The 25,017-nt window shown below is 36.3% G+C and overlaps 1 protein-coding gene across 2 annotated transcripts; it reads right to left on the reverse strand.

Moving 5' to 3' along the window:
- Nucleotides 1-1,249: 1,249 nt before the first annotated feature.
- Nucleotides 1,250-24,831, reverse strand: LOC117330757 (inactive histone-lysine N-methyltransferase 2E-like). 2 transcript variants are annotated; one of them, XM_033889228.1, is made up of 29 exons: nucleotides 24,484-24,831; nucleotides 20,075-20,232; nucleotides 19,799-19,880; nucleotides 19,064-19,302; nucleotides 18,612-18,754; nucleotides 18,024-18,253; nucleotides 17,858-17,905; nucleotides 17,431-17,501; nucleotides 17,073-17,163; nucleotides 16,771-16,848; nucleotides 16,408-16,511; nucleotides 15,608-15,725; nucleotides 15,012-15,121; nucleotides 14,431-14,514; nucleotides 13,886-14,078; nucleotides 13,364-13,561; nucleotides 13,056-13,199; nucleotides 12,291-12,445; nucleotides 11,851-11,880; nucleotides 11,226-11,658; nucleotides 10,718-10,945; nucleotides 10,411-10,564; nucleotides 9,525-9,727; nucleotides 7,171-8,784; nucleotides 6,574-6,889; nucleotides 6,008-6,139; nucleotides 5,587-5,745; nucleotides 3,690-4,262; nucleotides 1,250-3,411 (listed from the first exon to the last, which is right to left on the reverse strand). In XM_033889228.1, the coding sequence occupies exons 2-29, from the start codon at nucleotides 20,140-20,142 to the stop codon at nucleotides 2,852-2,854; spliced, it is 6,558 nt and encodes a 2,185-aa protein (XP_033745119.1). In that variant the 5' UTR covers nucleotides 20,143-20,232; nucleotides 24,484-24,831; the 3' UTR covers nucleotides 1,250-2,851. The 2 variants fall into 2 exon arrangements, with proteins under 2 accessions (XP_033745119.1, XP_033745121.1); XM_033889230.1 differs by lacking the exon at nucleotides 5,587-5,745 and having other exon boundaries at nucleotides 24,484-24,830.
- Nucleotides 24,832-25,017: the final 186 nt, after the last annotated feature.

Genomic DNA, 25,017 nt, shown 5'->3' on the forward strand with positions numbered 1-25,017 from the left:
AGTACATTTGTATATATTAGTTGGTATTAATCTATTAACCTCTGATGAACGTACCGTTTATCATGTCACTAAACTCTGCTTATCTGCCACATCATTTCCAACCTTGTTTCGCTGTAATACTGAAAGGGCATCATCTCAATCATGCATAACCTTGCATTTGAATCAATTCCCTTATCAGCCTCGACAAACGTGTTTCTTCTTTTGTCAATGTTGAGAATAGATTATCTTTCAATTGAATTAAATGAATAAAGTTAATTCCTTTACACCTCATACCTATCATAAAGCTACATATATTTATCATGAGTAGTTAGTCTATTGCCTTGAAAGTCTTGGAATTTGGCATAGATGCCTTGAAAAATCCTTGAATTTATGTTAACTTCGGAATTTTTTTTTTGCATAGTGTCCCATCAGAGATTCTGTACATGTCACACTAGCATCCACCTTCAGTCCATGAAAGCCGACGGGACCATGTTTTTTTGTTGTTTTTTTTTCAACTAAAATATATAATCTTAAACTGCTGTATCTTATATCTGTTTATATATCACGTGATTGTGTTTGTATTCTTTGTCTCGAGGCGGACAAAGGCATGGTTTGCCTCGGAAATCATCTTTCATTGTCCCCACTGTTGGAATTACTTCTTTGTCCCATAATCCTCATCTATTCTGATAAATCTACGAGTTCAAAGAATGATGCATCCACTACTAACATCACAATAAGAATGACATGTCAGAACACATTAATCATCCAAGGTGATTGTACACAGGGGGTATAACTATAGCTAGACGCATGTTTTTACACACAAAGTAAATGAATAGAAAAGATTGATGTAATGTTAACAGCTACTGGTATGTGTAATTACGTTAATTTATTCACTAAAGGAAATATGGTCTTTATCATCCGATATTCTAGACAATATAACTGTTCAAAGTTGTGGTCAAATCCAAATTCCAAGGCTTTTCCAGGACTTGCTGTCATAAATCAAAGAATCACCTGATTTGCACCATTTTGTCACAATCTTCACCAAATTAAACACCATACATTGCGATATATTCATTCTTGCATCCAAATCTAAATGGTCATTATTTAAGAGTCGAAATTCTGCTAGTCAAAAAGTTTTGTCTATAGATGATTCACAAAAGTTTAAACTGTATAGTAAGAAATTGGTTAAAACAGTTTGAAATGTACTTGCTTTCAAAGATCGATGAAGAAAATACACAACACAGTATAATATAAAGAAAAACACAACAAATTTCAATTTTCATAAAATGAGTTACTTTACTTCTATCCACTAGTGGTCAATTATCCCATAAGTAAAATACAAAGCTGATCAGAACATCGGACAAAACAAGCCCATACCAACATTCAGTCTGGCTCAGACCATCCACATAAGGCAGAGAGAAAGACAAAGGAGAAGAAAGAGAGAGAAACTATAGACGACACTTCTGGGATCCACTAGTGTTGGAAGCTTGTTAGTTCATTATATCGCAGTGACCAAACCATTGGTCAATTGCCCAAATAGCAATTGATTGCAATATGCCACTGTCCCCCCCATTTTTTGTCTTTATAATACACTGGTACCTGATATCTGTACAGGTATGAAAATAATGTTTAATTCGCTGTGTACATTAAGCCATCGATAACTAGTTTTCTATTTCATTAAACACAAAATTTACCCCCTTTAAAATCGATTTTGGTTTATATATGCTACACAAAATAAACCTCTGTACAATGGAGACTAAATGAGTGATAAATGGTCAGTTTGAATGAAATGGAACAATGAACAATCAAAAATGTTAATACATGTTCAAAGAGTCGTATCTCATGAAAAAAAAAACTGTTGCAGAATAGATGGTTTGTATTTACAATGAGAAAATGCACAGTTAATGTACAGACACAGCAAAATATTCTCTTTCAAACACTCTTACATCTGAAACCCCGACATATTCAAACAGATGAAGGGATGCAGTGAAAATAAATACAACTCCCAAACCATTGTTTCTTGGCAAAACAATCAGCTCATCAATAGGTTACATGTTTAATATTTACACAAAAACTGCCCTATTGAGACGAACTGAAGCAGAAAAACTTCCAAGGCAAATAATGCAGTCAGTCAACATGATTAAATGCCTAGATTTACAGATTCATTCATTAACTTTAAATGCCATAAAATGTAAACACAAAACTCCAAAATAGTAAGAAATACATACTCCATTCCACAACAAAGAAGACTTCAATGAATTAAGGATTTTTCTGTCTTCGCCAAAATGATGAGTGTGTCATCTGCATGTTCTAATATTACCATTACACATAATACTTTACATCAAAATTCTCCATCATTTGAAACTCTCGACATACATTTACAGATTATAATGGGTACCTGGATTTCACCATTCATAATTTAATACCTGATCATTTCAAGTGATCAAAGTAAAAACAAGACCAGTCAAATGACAAAATTTTACAAAAAATATACTAAATAAATGCATTACTATGTTAATAAGAAATTTGACGGTCAGCAATTTTTCCTTACAGCACTTTCAAGAATATCACAAAGATTGAAAAACTATTTGTAAGGTATACCAAATATCTGGGACTAGGAAAGGTAAATACCTGTGTGTGCATTATTTTTAGATCTTAAAGAAACCCAACATACCATCTTTCTGTTTCCAGTATAAAATTTACCAAGAAAGAAAATTAATCTTAATTATCATATACTTAACGAAGAATGTTTAAATTGTCTAAAATGAAAAAAAAAAAAAAAAAAAAATCAAGAAAGAAACTCTCACTTTTCTTAAATCACATTTTAACCCATTCACACAGAAGATTATGAAGAGCTCATTCCACATAAGCCTCAATAGAGGCCACCCGAGTCAGGATAAACCTGCTGCTGGTGGTTGTGTCCCTTTTTCCTTTTCTTTCCGAAGAATTTTGATTTTCGTTGCACTGGCCCCTGAGAGTGGTACTGTGAGGGGGATTGCTGATAGTGCTGTTTGTGGTCATTGTTTGAATGTCCATTGAAACCGTGATTGTACTCATGCACAACAGGTGGTCCGTTAGCTGGAGGTTGCTGTTGTGTCTGCAGTGAAGAGGACTGCATCATGTTAAAGTTTGAGTTTCCGTTTAAGGTAGAGTTAAACCCTGTTTGGCTGGATCCCTGTGGACCATTCATGGTAGAGTTGAAGCCTGATTGGTTAGGCCCCTGGGGGCCATTGATAGTGGAGTTAAACCCCGACTGACTCGGCCCCTGGGGGCCATTGATAGTGGAGTTAAACCCCGACTGACTCGGCCCTTGGGGGGATTGATTGTAACCAGTTGTGTGGTTGGCTGTGTGGGGATGTTGTTGCTGCAGCGTTGATTGGCTGAAAGAGGCTGCCTCATTATTCAGTATGCCATGTTGAGCAATTCCAAGCCCTGAAACACACGATATAGATTTGGAAATTATGCATGCCCAACTCCATTTGCCTTTTCTTACCTAAATAATATACATGTCTAATGCATTTTTTTTCAGAGTCTGCCTGCAGGCCAGCACTCAAAATTCAAACTGCACATACTGAGATTAGAAGTAGATGCATAATGAATGATGCTTTGTTTGTGGTACATACAAATAAGCTTCAAAGATTTGAATATTGAGATTGCCTTTTGTATGGTATATATAACCAAGAATAATTAAATACAATAAAGTAACATACCTTGGTCCGTGCTCTGCTGAAGGTGTTGTCCGGGAAAGACCTGTGGCTGCGGGGAGTGAGATGTGGGGGGTACGTTACTGTTGACAGCTGGCTGTAGCTCCCTAGAGGGGAATGTCTGTATAGACATCAGTGACGGTATCTTGCCTCCTTGTCTTTGAGAGGGCCCCCCGGGAGGAGCTGGTCCAGGACCATTCTGCATAGGTGGTGCCTGTACTCCAGCAATGTGGGAGTGAGGTGGCAACATTCCGGCAGCCTGACCTAGTCCCTGGCCATTAGGGACAGGTGGGGGTATGTGACCTGGTCCCACCATTGAGTGAGGAGGCATCATGCCTGGTGCTGGTCCATTAAGCATGGCAGAGTTCTGTCCCATTATATGGGGAGGCTGGGCAGGATGTGTGCCCCCATGCATGGCTATTTCTGGCTGTAGTGGCGGGTGTAAGGGTGGCTGGCCCGTGTGTGGCTGGGGATGGTACATGGGCTGCTGATAGCCTGGGTGATGTGGTGGATGAGTAATCACTTGCTGTGGTGGGGCCTGCTGCTGCTGCTGTGCCTCTTGTCCTTGGTCCTTATACTCTGTGGATAGCAAGATTGTCATGTTCATTTCACAAACATTACCGCTAATAAGCGCACCTGGTCTTTTTTCAGGAAAAGTAGATGGGTTTGCTTATTGAAACATTGAAAGTTCACTGATCTGTCAATATAATCTCCAGTCTTTTAACTGAAGACTGGATTGTTTTCGCTACATAAAAGTATAAGTAAAAGTTCTACCCAGGTAAGATTTCACATTTCCATGAGCATGGTTTATTAAGTGCATCCCCTTTTTTGTAAGCAACCAGTGCACTTGTTGAGGCTGAATACTGCATTACATAAATTAAGTTTAATCATCAAAATTCTGAGTACAGGACTGGGGACTCGTGTGTATAGATTTTTCACTGTTCTAAATTATGCTCAATATTTAGGCATTAAACACTGCTTCTGGTGTGTTTTCTTCTGTTGAAAAACAGTAGAAATTTGCATGTTAATAGTGCATACTATTTTCCCGATGTTATTGCTACAAGCATTATAAAATTAAGAGAGAGACCAGAAGGATCTTGGCACCCACCAATGTAAAAGAGTTTAATTTCTTGTGTTTCATTTTTTCTGTTGAATTGGCACTCATATCTTCTATCATAAATGAATATGGTAATTTTAGCAAATTTCAAGAATATTCAACTGTCAAAATCCAAGAGTTATTTTTTAGACTGACGCCCGATTGATTGTTCTGATCTGTTTCAAATACATCAAACATAACAGGGGACCAGGGAAAACAAACCCATAAAATCAGACTTCTTTTGAAGCTAGAACTAAACTATCCAAATCCAAAATGATATGTTTTCTATTGATACTCTCAAAAAAAGGATCACAAACACTACAAATCCTCTCTCATGCCTACATTAACAGGTATTCTCATACTTAACTTTTAGGTGAAGTTTGATAAGGAAACTTAGTTGATACAACGATGACAAGATTTAGTATAAATAGTAACTGTGAGTTTGACTTTGTCAATCTGTGTTTTAAGGTATTAATATACTTGACCAATGAAGTTTGATAATGATTACCAAGGGGAACACGCATAAGTTTGAGAAAGACCCATTCAATGCTTCTGAACAAATAGAATTCTTAAGGACAGACAACACAGCTGACAACAGATGAAAGGCAACTTGAACCATCCCCCATTTAAACATGGTATGCTGAATATGAAGGGAAATATTTAATATTTCCATATTTATGGTCAGTAATGAAAGGTAGGGACAAAATTGTATTTTTACACTTTAATGTTTTTTGGACTGCACAGATGTAAGGCTGTTGTCATACAGCAGCAAGGCGGCACCATCATCCGCTGTGCTGTAGAACTCACCCTGACTGCTGGTTAGGCCTGCGGGACGAGGCTGAGAGGTTGTGCAAGGATGAGGAGGAGGAGGGGGAGGAGGGGGTGTAGTGAAAGATGATGATGCTGATGAGGCTGCTCTGGTCGTGATAGCAATGGAGGTGGCGATGATGCGGCGCATATTTCCATCTAGAAAGTAGCAATTTGTCACTTTTATCCCATTCAAATCTCTCACATCATGTTTTAACTTATACTGACAATGTGGCAGTGAAAATTAATCACCAATTATTAAGGATACCAATCTAACAAACTGCTACTATCTAATCATGATGATTTATTAAACATATATTACTTAAAATCCAGATATACATTTGCAGATATACAAGTAAAAAGAAAGCTGCCTCTAAAAAGTTATAAGCGTATACTGCAGCAACATATATCAGGGACTTACCATTCTTTTCCTTTTGTGCTTCCTCCTCTGTATCATCAAACCCAAATTCTTGCTTTAACCTCTCAGTCAAGCTCAAGGGCTTCGCAGGTTTTTTCACTTCAGTTGACTTTCTTCTAACAATGTCGGAAGAGCCTAGTACAGAAATATAAGGCTTATAAGGAGGACTGACACAACATCTAGTGAATAGATGCTTTGAGCAAAGAGCAGTTTAAGGCCTACAGCAATGACAGAAATCTCCCAGGTATTTATAACGAACATGCTAACATCACTCAAACAACAATTTTTATCATTACATACTAACCTCAAAGCCTTTGTCACATTGACATTTAACTGGATGTTCAGAAAAATGTTAATATTACATAATGCTCATTACTTATAAATTATAACTTAATGCTTATCATTCATAAATTATACCTTAATGCTTATTATTTACTTTAGCAAAAATTATAAGAATGATTCTCATAAAAATACAGATTTTCAATAAGTATTGGAAATTTCATTAATACCTAGAAATGACATATCACAGTAGTATGGAACAGAACTGGACCATACAAAACAATATTTACTTTTAAAATGATATCGTGAAGGGTCTTTTGGCGGTGACGAATCAAACAGCGGTAGCGATGGTAAAGATGGAAGTCGTCTGTTGTTGTGGAGGGATGATGAACCACGAGATGTTGTTGATGAAGATGGCTTGTTGTATGAAGAGGACATCGATGGCGATGGCATGAATGATGGTGAGAGAGATGACGGTGATGTACAGGGGTATGATGTGTATGATGATGATGGTGCTTGCGATGACGATGATGATGATGACAATGGACAGCTGCCAGTTGGTGTGCTCTTCTCCTTCAGCCTTTTCCTATATTCCAATAAGCTGACCTATAACAAACCAAAACATCCTTAGCAGGGTCGCAAGCGTTTTGAACCTGAAAACTGTATCATTAAACAATCCATGGAAAAAATTAGTGGATACTGCTCAAGTACTTTCAGTATAAAGTCCCTTCTTGCTCAGGTATCAAAATTACTATCCTTTTCCAAACATAACATCACTACCTACAATTTGTATGACCCATTTCGTACAGAGTCGATTCCGGGGCCCAATTTCCATTTTACAGGTTGTGTTTTAAAACTTTTGAATAATTACTTGTTCTGATTCTTACCTTTTTCTTCGTGGGTGTTGGCAGTGGAGGGGGATCGGATGATACAGATGATGAAGCTAAATGTGAGTCTTCAGAAATACTAGATGATGATGAAGCTTCCCCAGTATTTCCTATTTCATCTGATAGACCGAAATCGTCCAACGAAGGCGTGTCAGCCTCAGATGTATTGGGTAAACATATAGAGCCCGTAACACTGGGCAGGCTGTCCTCCGAGTAAATCTCACTTTTGTCCATTTTTGATGAGACAGCAGCCTCCGAACTGTCAGCAGAATCACTATTGCCTACTGTGTTAGATGTGGCATCTGATGCACAAAGCTCAGTAGACGATACCCCAACATTATCTGATGACTGTGATGACACAACTGGCGACACATTGTTCGGTATCAGTGATGATACAATAGATGAAGCGGAGTCTGACGATGCAAAGTTTCGTCTAAAGTCATCAACAGTTTGTGAGGACACTACAGATTGCACTGAATCCGAGGAAGCTAAATTCCTCCTTTCACTACTACTGCTAACATCTGATAAACAGCTATGTGTCTTTTCATCACTACTGCTGCCTACCTTCTCTCCTGAGGTGTCTAAAGAAACAACAGAAGAGGAAGAAGAATGTCTTACAGACTCGGAGAAATCACTCACAGACTCCACCAATGATTCCTCAGACTGGTGACTGGGTTCCACTTCCTGGTTACTAGAATTTAATAAATCTGTCCTAGATGAGCCATAGTCACTGTCTGTTGACTGGTCAGCTAGTAATATGGCCACTCTGTCCGAGTCACTGGGCCGTCTGCCCATTGACTGGTCAGTGTCAGTACTACTGTCCACAACAGCTGCCTCCTTCACCTCGGAGGTCAACACAGAGTGGCCGGCTACAACGTTACTGCTGCTAGCACAGTCCGCTTGAACTGTCTCCAGCATACGTGGTCGCAATACCTTGTTCTCATCCACCTTGGATGTACTATCACACAGAGCAAGTTTGTTATCTTGAGCAGTTTTCCCTCCCCCCACATTAGCACTATCTTCTGTACTGTCCACCTGCATGGACTCCTCAATGGAATCATCGTTGATCTCGCCTTCCTCGAGTTCCGACTCCACCTCTTGTTGTCGTGACTCCATATCACTATCGGCCAGATTTCTCTGTTCCTGAATGCTGTCACATTCCGACTCCATGGGGCCCACACCTTTCACCCCTACAGATTTGTCACTCTCAAAACTGTTACTAGCACTATTCTCACTTGCATCATTACAAGTCACAGATAAATTGGCCACTGCCAAGTCTATAGATTTACTACCACAACTTGTGTCTTCTATCTCATTTTCATCCCTAACATTATCACCAATTTGTTGAATATTTGATCCTGTCTCATGTATTTCTGATTCAGAACACTTTTCAGTCACTTCTGTCTCAAAAGAATTTGTATGTTCTTCTATTTCAGAAGACTTTTCCTGTATTACTGTTTCAGGGGATTTTTCAAGTCCTGAATCTTCGAGATCAATTGAATTTTTACACGTAGTCATATCTACTGAATCACATGTTTCACTATCTATTGAGTCCCTGCCTCTTGTAGGTTTGTCTACACCCACACTCTCAGCTTCCTTTGACACGGCCACATTCTGAAGTGAGAAGTTCATACAATGGTTACAGTACATGTTTTAGTGGTAAGGGCTATTCCAGAATGATCTTTGTAGGAGTCACTTTGATGAGCGGTGAGGTCTCAGAAAAAAAGTCACCTACAGAGATAATTATGGGACAGCCCGAATCTTATTTCACTTAATCACTAAATTATAATTATATATTTACACTTCTGCATACCATCTCTACAGAAAACCATGTGTGTACTCCAATTCTTCATTACACTAACTATTGGAGTGTGCCAAGATTAGTACCTTTCTCATTCAATACCTACTATGTATAACCTCATCAGTTTATGGGATGATTTGTTTTGTTTTTGGTCTCAATATTTCTGATTTTTGAGGTAATAAAGCTTGAGGCTAAGACATATTTTTCAAGTAAAGGTTTTAAAACAGACTATATTTCTTCTATAAAATTTCATTTTAAATTTTTATAATTGTAATCCATCTACAAAATTAGTGAAAAAACCCCCCCATAAAAGTAACAACTTTCACACTAGTCTGAATTGCCCTAAGTTAGAATGTTTATAGAGATTGTAGGTACCGTTTTTAAACATTGCTATGAAATTGTAGTCTGGAAAAATGATCCATCCACCATCCAATTTCATTACAGCAGGACACCAAACTACATGCATGGTCGTCTGTATTTCTAATTCAATTTTCTAGTCTTCTGAAATACAACTGAACTTTTAAGTAAAGATCGATGTCTTGAGTGAATGTACCTCGTCTTCCTCCTCCTCTAAGACAGCTGGAGTGGGGTGATAGTCAGGCTTGCCATGCAGGTTGCCATTTTCTTCGACTTCCGCTAGCACACTGTAGTCCACAGCTACTGAAGAACAGTTCGCTAGAGTGGACAGAGTCTGAGGGATTGGCTGGTCACATGACTCCCTTGCAAACCGCCTCTTCTTCAATGGTGTCACAAAATCTGAAGACCATCAAACAGTATTCGACAGGTCAAACAAGTGTATAATCTATAAAACACCTCCACACTGCCCCCATTAACCTCTTTCTTGCAATATATGAAGAATATCTTCAGAGGCATATTTTGAAAACCATAGCACAATTTTCATACAGTTTCATCAATAAAGACACATTAAGCAAGTATGATATCATTATCAAAGTTCATATCAATCTTAAATAATATTTCTCTGTAGCTTATGGAATATGAACTCTGTAGTATATGGAATATGAACTGTAGTTTATGGAATATGAACTCTGTAGTTTATGGAATATGAACTCTGTAGTTTATGGAATATGAACTCTGTAGCTTGTGGAATATGAACTCTGTAGCTTGTGGAATATGAACTCTGTAGTTTATGGAATATGAACTCTGTAGTTTATGGAATATGAACTCTGTAGCTTATGGAATATGAACTCTGTAGTATATGGAATATGAACTGTAGTTTTGATATGGAAATCTGTAGTTATGATAACTCTGTAGCTTGTGGAATATGAACTCTGTAGCTTGTGGAATATGAACTGTAGTTTATGGAATATGAACTGTAGCTTGTGGAATATGAAATCTGTAGTTTGTGGAATATGAACTCTAGCTGATGGAATATGAACTCTGCAGTTTATGAAATATGAACTGAAGTTGACTAAACCTACCACCAGGAGGAGAGGCACCAGGGCTTGGAATACTGGGCATGATGTTAGGGGTGTTGATAGCAGGGTTGGGGCTTGCCCCTCCACTTGTTGCCACAGGAGACATAGAACCACTTTCAGGACCAGGCTTGTCCCACATGGCTTGTCTCAACCATCGCTGAAATAACAATGATACAATAAGTATACAGGAAACACCTTGTCATGGAACTCAACAAAATTTTGATAAGGCAAGAAGGACCACCTAATCACATGATGTTTATAGAAGTTCATCCAAAATTCTCCTGAACACATACAGCTGTGAGTTATTTACCTTTTTAGCAGAACCTATACTGTTCTCTAATCCTGCCCGAGCACCCCCTGAACTGTGACTGTTGCGGCGAAGGTGGTCCATACTGTTTCGTGGGCTGGGTAAACATGTGACAAACATGGCATTGTCTTCTACTGCTACCTCCAACGGCTCTGTCTTTAAGCCCTCTGTCTTTAAGCCCAACGGGTTTGTATCCTGGGTTTTCTCACTCAACCATTCGCTCATCAAGTGCTGCAATGCAAATTTTTTTTTTTTTTTACACCATATCAAACTGTGGGATTATTGATCTTTTCACAGAAGTACACTATTCAAATGTACACTGGTCATGATAACAACTTTTCAACCTATCATTTATTATTGACAATCCCATCAAAACAATTGCCAGTGGATTATCAGACCATTGAATAATATTTTAAGTCAACAAACTTTGCAGTGATGTGACATTAAAAAGAAGTATAAAGCAGGAGTCATTAATGGAGTAATAGTTCACCTTCCAAGAGGTAATGATTACCTTTTTGGTTTTCATGAATTTGAAAGATGGTGGTGTGGTAAGGTCTGCTGTTTGGAGCGGTGTAGAGGGACAACTAGGCAGCGTGTTACTACTCTCGTCCTGTGAAGTAGTGTCGGAGCTACAGCTGCTACTCATTCTTCCTCTCCTCAGCTGTAAACTATTGGTGATGGACATGGTGACTACCGGAGGGGCCACACTCTCCGTACTGGTGCTACAGTTACTGCTGAACCGGCGCTTCCTGGACGGTAGGGTGTTTATGGCCATTGAGCTGGTCATCGTATGCTGTTGGGTGGCTTCCAAGTTGCAGCTACTCGTTCTGCTCTTCCTTGTGTGCATCACTGTAGGTGCCTGTACTGGCAGGGTGGGCGTCACAGGGGCTGACAATGTTTCTATTTCAGATCCTCGTGAACTACTGGTATTTATTCTACTTTTCCTGAAAAAGTCATTGATCATTTTTTTGCTTTAGTGCCTTAATTTTTGTTGATTTAAAGCACAGGTTATCAAATAATATTCCTACTTCAAAGTCGAATGTTTAATTTACACACTCAAATGAATTTTACATAATCAATTGAAACAATTATGTATAGGACATTAAAAAGAGTTATTTATCTAGTAAAACATTTACCTTCTAGCTGCAGCCTTCCTTGCCTTTCTTCTGTGAAATAAGTGCATAAAAGTATGTTAAATTTCAAGAATATATTCAACAGGACTGTACAATATAACACCTAGTGTATGAAGCTGTTTAGATTTTTAAAATTCCACAAACCAGATATCAATCTATAATCCTAAAGTTTAAAATAACATTATTGTAGAAATGATAACATTATTGTAGAAATGGTAACTCTAAATGGATTTTTCTTGAGACTAATAATATATATCAGACAAGTAGACTTAAATTCAGAAAAAAAGTATCTGATCCTCAAAAGCAGAAACAACCTGCAATTTGTCATTTCTTGTCTCTGGATACAAATTTGCTGATATCTGTGCCTTTTACTTAATTACTAATTTTATTCCAGTATTTTTTTTATCATGGCCAAACAAAATACTATCAATTCATCTACTTACGTCTTTGGTTTGCTCTCCCTTTTTGGGACTTCCACCTTGTCAGTTTCTTCCGTCTCCTTTTCTGAGACACTGTCTCTGGATGGTTCCTTAGGATCCTTTTTTATATCCTGTTCAGGTTTAACAGCTTTCTCTTCCTTGTTTTCCTCAACAGTGCTCTGTAAACAAACCGATTTCTACTATTATAACAACTCGCATAGTGAATTTACAATGGAGTGATTTAGCCATTGGGATGACAATTAACTGGTTGATCAGTTAGTAGTTTATGAACAAGGGTATACATTTTCATTTTATAATTCCAATATGCAGGTAATTTGTTATTCTTTTTGAGTCACTAGCCCAACAAATATTTTCATAAAAATATTCACTACCTACAACACAAAATTAACTAGTCACTGGCGATGACTTACTGTCAGATTTTCATACTTGAAATGAGAAAACTTCGGAAAGTCACTATTCCTTGAGTTTCATTTGAGCTTTTGACCGCAAAACAAACCAGCTATCATTAGAATAAATCTGACTGACTTTCCAACTGAATTATCCAACAAAGATAATACTTGGTTTTTATGCAAAATTCATGACTTAACACAGGATGAACTGTTCCAAATTTATGTAGCACTTTGATGCATTGAATGCTTCTCAATCAGTTGAATGATTCCAAGGTTGTGTAAAATACATACCAATTAAAAGCAAATAATGTTTGAGGGAATTTCTATACAAGGCCATTATCTAAGAGGAAACTGATACTATCAGCTTGTAACTACAAACCTCTGCTGAAGTATTAACGCCATCTGTCGTTGAATCATGTCTTTGATGTTCCAGTCGTGCTAGTGCTTCTTTTCTTCTTTCTTCCCTTTTCTCCAACTTCTCAAAGGCTTTCATAATGGCTTCCATCTTTCTTTCTTCTCTTGTCTGTACAACAAAGAAATAAATCCTAATGAGCAAGGGAAATATAGGTGGTATGACAACCAATCTGACAGCAGAGGGAATTACGCAGCCTTTACTGCAATATCATTTTAATTAATGAAGCAACAATTTCAAGAATGTTAATACTGCTATATGTATGTGTTTTGTACCTTAGACATTTTGTTTCTTTTTTCTGCCGACGTTCCAGAAGACACATCCTCCGAGTCACTGCCTACATCTGACACCATGGTAGGGGCTGCCACTGTTGTAGTACTCTCCTGTTCTTGTTGTTCCTGTTCTTCTTCCTCCTCCTCCTCCTTCTCCTCCTCCTTCACCTCGGGCTCCTTTACCTTTGGCTCCACCGTTTCCTACATGACAAGTCAGATTATGTCTGTATTTGCTGGTACATTTTAGGAATATTACATGTTTTCAAGTGGACCAGTCTTAAACACTTTTTTGGCATATAAAATGGCATCTACCACAGGGACTAAAAATTCATCTCGGAAATTCTAAAGACAAATCAAATATATTTTCTATCTCGGTCTGAGAGCTCTGGTTCACCAATAGAACAAACTTGATACAATATGGAAACTATAGCTTGTATGAAATGATATAACGGGACAAATGTTAAAAACTATCAAAGAGCTGATTATAAATGTATGACTGGCAGTGTTGCAGTAAATTAACAATACCTTTTTAACCTCCACAGGTGGGGGAGGGACCTCTTTTAAAGCCTTTGGAGGTGATTCTTCTACAACGATTTCCTTCTTAACCACCACATCCATAATCTTCTTGATCGATGACTTGAGAGGGGACTTGGTAGGAGATTTGACCGGTGACTTAGCTATAGGCTTCACAGGTGTTTTAGGCAATGATTTGTCTTTTCTGTAACAAATACACAACTTACAAAATATCGAAAATCACAAAATATTGAACAAGGACATGCTTATGTCACATAATAGATATTCTTTTCACCAGAAAGCTAGTTACTGCACAGGTTACACTGGGTTCATCTTTAACATATCATTATGAATCAAATAAATAAACTATATGCACTGTGTGTAATGAGAATAAATTCTCCCAGTGGTCTTCATAAGGTGTTTTTAAAATTAAATCTTTATTTCACAAAATACAGAAAAATATATAATGGTATATTCTTGATCTATTTTGACATACAAAACATGACATAAATACTTCATATTTGCTTCCATTTGAAAAAAAAGTAAAATGGACTTACTTATTTTGAGCATTTTGTTTTCGTTTGAAATATTTTGCTACAGGGCAGTTGTTTCTAAGGCAGGCACATTCAACACAGTAGGAGCTGTAAAGACAAAATTGCACAATACAGCAACCTGGACAGTTTGTTGTAAAAGTTATCAGACCTTTTATTTTTACAGTAATGTTTCACACCAACTGTCAACACATATGAAAATCACTAAATTATCTAGTATTCCAAAGAATCAATTGATACGTCTAAGTTAGGCCTTTTTCTGAGGCCTTTTTGGGGCCGTTAATGGGCCTCATTCCCAATTGAAATTATTTCAGATTTAAGCCAAATTCCCAAAATTTTCAGCTTTCTCCTGAAATTTTTTTTTCCAATTCACCAATTTTCTTCCCAAAATGAGTCAAAAAGGCCCCATCCCAAACCAGTGAGAAAAGCCCTGGAAGTCCAGACTAATCTCTGCATACACATATAATATGTATCCATTAGGATGCAATCAATTTCTTTGGTCATTGGAACTGAAATAACAAAAAAAAAAAAAGTTGTCTGTTTACACTTGATCAAAATTAAGAACTTGTGTGCAGACAAGCACTTACCAGTCCTTGTAGTTGTAATCATAAGGTATCGTGATCTCGGAACCTCTTGGTATGACTTTGGCAGAGTATATGAAGAAATTCACGACACCTTTTTCCATGACATGCCGAACCTACAAAAGGAAACAGTACAAGGCTTTTTGTAATAAATGATATATTATTCTTTATCTACAGAACATTGTGTGGGCTGATAAATCATCATGTGGACATAATTTAAACCATACTGATATCTATTTTCTGCATTCTGTCATTTCCTACAAAAACAATCTGAAATCTGCTCAAGAAATGGGGATACTAAACAACAATGTATTGTGGCATATGAAAATATTTCAGCTTAAACTTGGTCCTGCTAAGTTATTCATGTTCAGGCTATTTTTTGTAAAAGCCAGCTAATCAGACGGACTGCAAATCTTTGTTTTAACAACATGATAGTTGGAAGAGTTCTTTATATGGCTACATCATCATGCTGACAGTAATCTTCATGAAACTGGAATAAACACTATAACGAGTTTCAGGTAGGTGTGAAAGATGATATGTATGACATCATTCTCTCATAGTGAACCGAAATCCAAGGAAATGGTCCCATGTAGTTGTCTTACCTCTGCGTTAGCCTTGCAGGATCGTCTTATAAACCTGGCAGTGCTTCCATACGAGGTGGCATCTACACACAGCTCTATGTTGTCATACTTGTTGTAAAACAATGCAAACGGGTTGAACCTGTAATGTAATCACCAATTCAAAACCTTAATTCTTCACAAGAATTCATGACAGTGTTCTTATCCAAACTGAACAGTAACACAAATGTTAAAAGTATACACTGTAAATTAAAACTGTTTTAGTCAACACAACCCTTATGGATAATTGTAGTATATCTGAGAGGTAGAGCAATGAAGTTTGTTTTAATGAATGCCATTGGCCTACTTTTAAAGCCCCTAGCACTGGCTTTTCTAAAATTCAATACTTCCTGATGATAATGTTATAATCTGTAATTTATTCTACATGTACACAGAACAAATGTTGACTTTGTTATTATGTCAATATTATTGCCAAAATTATTAAAATACATCATGATTTTATATTTATTTTTTTTTTTGGCATATTTTCCCCCCCCCCCCCCCTCTCTCTCTTTTAAATCCAAATCTGCACAACTTTAATGCATCCAGAAATAGTTCTACATAAATGTCAATTTTCAAAGACAGTAAAACACAAGAGTACTTTTCTACCTGCTTCAATTCAAATGCATACTCTGAACACATCTCACTCCATTCAAACAGGTTTTATTTTTATTCAAGTGAAATAGTTATAATATATACTAAAGGTCGACAAACACCATACCAAACCATAACCTTGCTTCAGGATAGAATATTACTTAAACAAATTCCATATACTATACACTTACTGTCTGAAGAAGTTGTCCTTGTCAAACTGTTGTTTCAGCGTAACTTTTCCAGTGTATTCTATGATTGGTTCTCCCTCTCCAATGGTCTCGGATGCCTCCAAACCCTGCAAGATTATAAAGATCCAGAAACATTCACTACTGCAGGAATATAAGGTCGAGAAACATTCATTACTACAGAAACCATTAACTGTCAGTCGTTCTATCTCAGAAATACTTGCCAGTTACAAATATTACATTCTACAAAATCTTGAAATTTAATCATTACGGACCTCCGTTTGCAAAAAATTTGTTGTCATTATATATCTTTCCTATTGTTTTTTTTTATATTGATTGTCATGTCAATTATGAATCGAAGTAAATTACCTTTCTGTTTTTGCTGACTTCAGTTACGTGACAAAGCTGAGTTTGCAACCTCCCATTTAATGGATGAGGATCATCAGCCTAGAAAACATTCAGTATATCATTTTAATTATTACACAACATTGATGGCATCACATTAATATCGTAAAATAATCACACCTCAAAATTTTATGAAAATGACACAAACACAAATCTGTTCAATTTAACTTTCAAATGCAAATATGCAGTCTTTCTGTGAGCTAAAATGTTGAATAGTAAATCAGCTGTGCTATCTTTTAAAAGAGGCGTAAAGATTCAGAACTTACCGGTTGACCGTTTATCCGTATAGCCATAAGCGCTTGGATGTCTGGACTGTATTGATTTTCTCTTGCCTCCTCATATTTGTCCACCCAGGGACTAAACAAAACCAAACAAAGCTGTTAGTTATACATCCAGAGCTCAACTATTAATGTAGGGTCATTTCATGAAAACATTTATCATATCCAAGGATCAGGCAGCAACACTGAACTCATGCAATGTTAATAATAGGTATGCACCTGAACAATGGACAGAAGTCCTTTATTAACACCATGGCCTCAATTATCGTGGACCATTAAGGAAGAATCTACATTTTTAGATTATTTGTATCATGCAGAAAAGACAATTCTCCCATCAAAGACTTACCTGTAGCTACTGTCCCATGGATCCTGGGCATTTTCATTCATCACAAGAGTCAAACCAGGCTTTTTCTTCAACTATCAAAAGTAACACAAATTGATATTTAAAATACCTTAACAAACTATCACACTTAAGTCGACCAATGTCTAATCTTTGTGCTTGCTTACTTGACAGTATAATACTTGTTATATTTATAGACGGTACTGAAACGGTAACTTGTGAAATCCCTATTGCACTTCTAGCTTATTATTCACATTATATATATTTTTGTTCTACAAAAATTAAACCAATAGCCAAAAGCTTTGCTAAAACAATTCCAAACTTCCGGTGGATTGTTGAATAAGAAGTCAGCACAAATTTCACCATACATCAGAGAACAGGAAAAAAGAGTGAGATGAAAATCATCACTTTATTATTTCAAAACAAGACTCACTTTTGATTTGTTGATCTTTTTGCTAATTGCTTCCTTGATGGCTGTTTGCTGTGAAGAGATGAAATAACATTTTAATGATACATGTCATAATTTTTCTTGTACATGTAAAATTGTATTCATTTCATAATGTATCTACTTGAGTCAACACAGAGGGGAGTAAACATACTTTTTGTTTTTTGTCTGCTTCTTTATTCTCCTTTTCTTTTTTGATATTATCTTTCTTTTCTTTTTTTGGCCTTCTCAGCTTCACATCACTTTTATTTGGAGTTGTAGGGTTGTTCTTTTCACTGCGAACTCTCGTCTTTTTCCTGTTTTTGCCCTTCTTTGTGTTGGAGAGTTGTTGAGACATCTGTCTATTCATTGCTTCTTCAGGGTCAGTATCAGTAGCACTAGAATCTGTTGGATTGAAACATTTCTTTTCCATTTAATTTTGCACCAAAAGTTTTTACAGCTTATCTACTTCAACCATGAAAATGAATTATGATTATCTGCAGTCCATTTTGTCATTTTGTATGATAACTTGGAATTTTGTAATGCATACATTTTGCTTCAAAACTCATTGATGGGATATAGTGATTTCTACTTATACAAACATATTTTCTTACCATCTGTTTAAAGAAACTGACTAAAAATCAAGGTCAATGGGTTGAAATCTGCCGATTTAATAAATCTGAGAAAATTGAATCTGTTTATTAAATGACAACTTGCAGATTATTTGGCTATCCATTTGTTCAAAAAATAAAAAGTTTTGTACCATTGATGAGAAGCTCTTTCCGCTTTGTCTGTAGCTGTCGAGCTCTTTCACTGTCCAACACCCGAGGCTCGCATATTTCACAGAAATACGACTCAGGTATGTTGCTCCGGTCAACTCCCATACAGTCTATATGTTGCCAGACACTACAACAAATCAAAATATTGTCACTTGAAAATAAACTTCACTTCAGCAGTATCATGCTATGATGTCAACATCAGTATAGTGTGTGTTTACCATATATTGGATATTATTCTTCCTATTTATTTGGGTCATCAAAATTTTTCATGTGAGGACATGAAATCCAGCAACAGAAATTCCCAAATCCTCCCCTAATTTTACATTTTTACTGCACAAAAATTCCACATTTCTACCTGGTAGAAATTGCCGTTAAAATGGCCAGGAAAAACATAATATGTAAGTTGTGTTATGATACCCATCTTAGCAGTGCATACCTGCATTTGTCACAACAGATCATGTAGCCATCGTCATGTGTGTAGTCACAGATACACCTGGTAATACTGTCATCCTCGACCGAGATTTCGCGTGCTACCTCGGTGGCAGCCACGGCTGGTACCATGACCACATCCTCCACCTCCAGCTGCAGGCCCTTGTCCACCTGTGGTGGAGACGCCGGCTGGGGAGGAGGTGACGGAGGAGGAGTAGGTGGCGGAGGAGCACCATAATTGTGATCCTGAAAATACAAAATTGATTTCTAGTTTACTTTTTTTATTTAATTTACAAGTCTCCTTAAATTTCTCAGAATAATTACTATTTCATTTTTCCTTAAAGAAAATAGAACCATGTAAATAAGGACAAAGTTTAACAGGATGAAGTATTGATGATAAAAGGATAGACTGATTTTTCATTCAAGTTGAATGTATGTAATGCATTGTATGGAATTCTCAAGAACTATACAATGCTTGGAAGATATGTATATCCCTACTCCCTCTTTGACAGAAATAGAATGAAACTTTAAATCTTATCAAAAAACATGTAGACATTGACCAAAAATGTCAAGTTGAAATACTATAAGAAATTTCCTTTTTTTTATAGACAGCCCCCATATAAAAAGAAAGCTTCCAAAAGCAACTGATCAAGACCCAAAAATAGATTCTAACCACGATAGATGGGAAACAGATAAAGTTAATTCAATTATATACATGAATGGGATATTCATGTAAGCTTACTTGGTAAGGTAACCCAAAACATCCAGGGTAAGTCTGGGGTATCATGTAATAGTCTCCTGTGGGGCAGTCCACCACATCGGCGCTGTAACAACATGAGATTGAGATATAACATACTGTCAAAATATTGCAATTAGAAAAAATCCTGAAAAGACAACATATAGTAGTAGGCGACAAATTTGTGTTAACCAGTTGACATAAAACTTTCATCAGGATCACATTTTTTTTAAAACTTAACTATCAAATGCTCCTCTCTTAATACAAAAATATGCAACTTACTCATTGGCCGCATCTTTTTGTCCGCCATCATTTGTATGTACTACCCCTAGCCTCAGGACCACGCTCATCGTGAAGGTTCTACATTTGGCCTAATTATGGCAGTGGACATGGAAATATACATGAACAGTCTCCTCCATTCTCAATAAAGCATCAGCCACCTGTAATGTAGGTAACACAACATTGTCAATTATTTTAAGTGAGAAATAACTTTATCGGGAATCAAACTTAAAAGTGATCATGCAAAATCTTTTTTTTATTCGTAGATTATACAAAAAGAGGTAGAGCCAATGCATATGTCAGCTTTAAGAGTATTGGTTAATCAGTGGGTTCCTGTGCATTGGGCATGGATACCGAAAAGTATGTAGAGTGACAAAATAAGATGTAAAAATCAATCCAAGTAGTTTCAATCACAACAAACCCAAGTTTCACCAGTAAGTGGGTTATTTTATGGCCGACTAGTTTCGCCTCCATATGTGAGGCTTTTACATCACAATCTTTTTTGATTTTTTTTATGCCAAAGGATGTTTTTTACGTTTGTTCTTACTAGCAGGTGACTATTATGACAAAAATGTTTGATTTATAGGTCAGCAAAGAGAACAACATGTTGACAAATGCATCTTTCGCTTATCGGTTAGTTGGTCTTACTTTTTACTCTTATCCCACGACTTCCCATTTATCGATATGGTCAAAAAAAGTACATTTGATGCATCTCAGATTCTTTGACTGCCAATAGATTATTCACAGAATGTCATTATCCTGACAAAAACAGTCAAAGTTTCTAGTATATTGGTTTGGTTTGGTTTATTTTGTTTAACGTCCTATTAACAGCTAAGGTCTTTTAAGGACGGCCTCCCGTGTGTGCAACATGCATGTGTGTGGTGAGTGCGTATGTGTGTTTTGGGAGGCTGCGGCATGTTCGTGTTAAGTCTCCTTGTGATAGGCCGGAACTTTTGCCGATTTATAGTGCTACCTCACTGAAGCATACTGCCGAAGACACCCAGCAGCACACCCCACCCGGTCACATTATACTGACTATGGGCGAACCAGTCGTCCCACTCATAATATGCTGAGCGCTAAGCAGTCAACATGAAAAGACATGAAGATACATGTTACTAATGGGTAATCATTGATTGAAATAAAACTACTGAAATATCTTTTTTTTGGTTCTGTACATGTATCATAATTAAATTGAACAAAAGTTCAACAATTCAGAAAGTCCTTTAGTAATTTTGAAGATCTGATAACAGCATTTGGATGCAAAGGAATATAGTAATATATAATGCAAATGAATTAACCAAGATGTTTGGAACTTAACACAATATGTCCTCTCTCCACTTCGCTAGACCGCTAGACGTCCTAGAATGTAGGAATAGTCATTTGAAAATTGAGATTAAAAAAAGATAAATATTTGAAGCTTCAATATTCAGAAATTGTTCCTGATATATCCCATTATGATTTCATGTGATATCAGTATTCAGAAATAATTCCCTACATATCCCTCTTGAGGCTCTATAACATGATTTCAGTAGATTTCAGTGTGTGTTCTGCTTGGAGATGCAAACCCAGATCTGACCCCTTTATAAAAGCCCATGCATAAGAAGTCAAGCAATCATTACTCTACCCACAACGTGACGACACATCTCTCACTATGTCTGATCTCGACCCTCCACTTTTGAAAATGAACCATTGGCAATATCCTGCCAATATCAGAATATTCAATATAATAAAATCCATCAATGAGTTATCATTTAATTACCATGTCAGCATTGCGAGCATTACAGTCATCTGGATATATATCAATTGAAACAACAACTGTGCTTATGATGTGGTGTAATTACATAATATATATTATATGACCTATAAATTCAATTCATGTTGAAATGGCAAATGTATTATTTGGCATGTGGCTTTCATACTATCTTCATAATCCATTAACGATGAATCAGATGTCAATGACGAGGAATATATGATTGCGTAATTCACGCAAGTGCTTTGACAGTATCATTCTGTGAATCAATAATAACCTACCAGATGTCAACGTGTATTTCGGAAAATTTATATGTCTTCATGTATAGCTTGCCTAGAAATTACTGTACATGTATTGTCTAGATACTTCAGGATCCCCTTCCAGTCAATCTGTTGTGGAATCAATGGCATCTACCATAAATATTCGCATCTAGTGTGCACTATACGCAGGTACAAGCCTTTGCCGGTCAGATGCATGGATGTCATGTGATACAAGATTTGTAATCGTTTCCCTTGACAGTAGGATTATTATTTCATACTTAGATATATAAAGCATGTATTAAATAAGTAAATATAGAACATATAATCAAGGAAAGTAAATAGTTATTTAGATACATTTAGTTTTTTTCCTTGAAATTCAATATCTATCAGGAATTTCGTGTATTTTTGTTAGTCCATCATGAGCCACACATGTTCCGCACACATGCTATCTCACTTGAACAAGTTGCCATATTCAGGTTCGCAATGATGTATAATGACTCAACTAACATCAAACAAAACTTGAAATACCATCAGTACTTAGTTAATTCATAATTATAAATAAATCACCTTATAAATCTACAGCTTTGCCAGAAACTGATAACGTTCAACTTGTTTATTTACGGAAGCTGTAACAGCATGCATGTGTAATTCAGCAAGAATAACTCCAATGACTAGGCCCATGGCAGGAGTGGTATAATGTAATAAACCTGTCAATTCAATGTGTCAAATCTGACCGGTGATTCCAATTAAATTTTGTAATGTAGCTTTGATAACTTACAGATTCTTATCCAGGTGTTATGCTGTAGAATTCAGCTACCGTGCAGTTAAAAAAAAACAAAAAAAAACATATATATTTTTTTGAACTATACTCGAATATTTATGGTAATCACAACTGAAAATGGTAGCCTTAAGTGACAGTTTCAAAATTTGGATCGTCAAACAAACATACTAATTTGTTAAAAATGCAAAATAGATATCCATTTATGGTATTTATTGAAAAGAAAAATATCAAAGAATGCTTCAAAAAGCAAATTGTCAGCTAAAGCACACCTGTACTATTTTTTAATGCGCTTACATCACCAATTAGCCCCCTTTTTTTTTTTTTATAAATACCAGTCCCTAAAATGTATCGCAAATTTTAAATTTTTCCATCTTATAATTGTATGCTTCCATTTTTTCTGTATGCCGTCATTATCTATTTATGATTCTTGAAATTTGTATGAAGAAAATCTTCTTTCAGCCCAAAAGCCTTAAACACTTTGAAATATCAATTTTGTTCCAGTGTTATCAAACTTGTAAATTGACAGCCTATATTGACAAAAGATTTATATTGTTATGCATTAGGCACATAATTTTGTTGATTCGTGTGGACTAAAGTGTTATTTCTAAAAATGTGTATTTTTTAATTCAATCTTTTAATTTTTATTCATTTGGGCACTGATCATCCAATTGAGTAATGCCATGTATCCCAGATTAGCAGAAATGACACGCTTTTAATAAAATTAACTCCAATTTCCTCCATGCCAAATTTGGGGTTTTTTTCTTCAAAAGTTGTTACATAATATTATGTTAAACACCAGTATTGCCACATGATTTGCCGAATGCCTGTTCCTGTTACCTTAGATAAAATAATATTGTTTTCTCTTAAAAAAAGTCATATAAATCTCCTCTTTTTTTTTACTAGAAGATAGTAACTAATACAAGAATGCGGATAAGAAATGAATGTATACAAGACTAGGTCCAACTGCTGTAGTTGGTTTTCAAATAAAATAAGTGTCAACACTTCATAAAACTTTGTCAGTAATGCAGAGAAATAAATATCTTAGGTTTTTTAAAATGAATCATCGACCGACATTCGCTTGTCTTGTTCTATGGAAACGAACCAGACAGTTTATGTACAGCCTATATAAACATTCATGTAGCGCCCTTCATGTAGTCCAATAATACTGGACAACGCAACAAAGCGGTAGAACGTCAAAAAATGAAAAGTAAGTGTATCAATGCAAAGTAACTCATGATCCCTGCTCATGGCAAATGGTTACAAAAATGATTTCTGTAAATTAAAATGGAGTTTTGACCCTGCAGTAACATGTTCACCGAATTCATTAACATAACAATTGCACGGCCATCAAACATAATTTGTATCTCTATTCACAACTCACTGCATATTAAGATATATTTTTTCCGATAAGCACGTTCAAGAAATGATAGTTTAACTTCATAGCAGCGCCATAAACAAGGTCAAAACTGTAAACCAAGACGATAAAACGTTCCAAAATTCAAAACCTGTCGGCGCCATTTTGACTATGGCGGTCCAAAACGTTCGATAAAATTATTTTTTCGACCCTTGTATTTCTCCAGCTTCTATAATGCTAGAAATCACCAACTTATTGCATACTCACCAGTAAATTATCCTCTCCTTGCAAAACACAATTGCATGTCAAATTGAACGTCCAAAATAAAAACTTTATGGTGACAATCTAACTGTCAAAATCGTAAGAATGTTTAGAACTGACGATCTTGTTTACATATCACTGTTCACAAAACACAGCAAATAAAACGTAATAGTGTCTGGCTTTACGTTCCAAATGACAATGATATAAAGCTATGCACACTGCACAATAAAGTAGTATCCATGTCTGCCATTAAATATGCTTGACAGCAGTCTGAATAGGTCTGTTTTAGTCTGAAACCGACTTATTTCTTTTCCCGACGGCCGCCATTACAATTTGTTATTCTGCGGGTCTGACGCTACAGTGGAAGGGAGGGCCAACGTCCGGTGATGTCATTTATTTTATATTGTAACATACATCAACATTTTGTGAAGATTCTGTCATTTTTTACAATCTTTCAAATATCTTGTCATCTCATTTTCTATTTTCAGCAATTAGTATTATTACAGTTTATCCTCCGGCAATATCCGTCAATATTCGTGA

This window comes from Pecten maximus, chromosome 7 (genome assembly GCF_902652985.1).
Source record: "Pecten maximus chromosome 7, xPecMax1.1, whole genome shotgun sequence".
In the NCBI taxonomy this organism is placed as follows: domain Eukaryota; kingdom Metazoa; phylum Mollusca; class Bivalvia; order Pectinida; family Pectinidae; genus Pecten; species Pecten maximus.

What these genes read in the sequence shown, in the direction of transcription:
- LOC117330757 (XM_033889228.1), bottom strand. Translation starts at nt 20,142, where the DNA reads ATGAGCGTGGTCCTGAGGCTAGGGGTAGTACATACAAATGATGGCGGA. An exon ending in AAAAGATCAACAAATCAAAA is followed by an intron (nt 17,502 to 17,857) that starts GTGAGTCTTGTT and finishes TACTTTTGATAG; the next exon opens with TTGAAGAAAAAGCCTGGTTT. An exon ending in CCATGGGACAGTAGCTACAG is followed by an intron (nt 17,164 to 17,430) that starts GTAAGTCTTTGA and finishes GGTTTTGTTTAG; the next exon opens with TCCCTGGGTGGACAAATATG.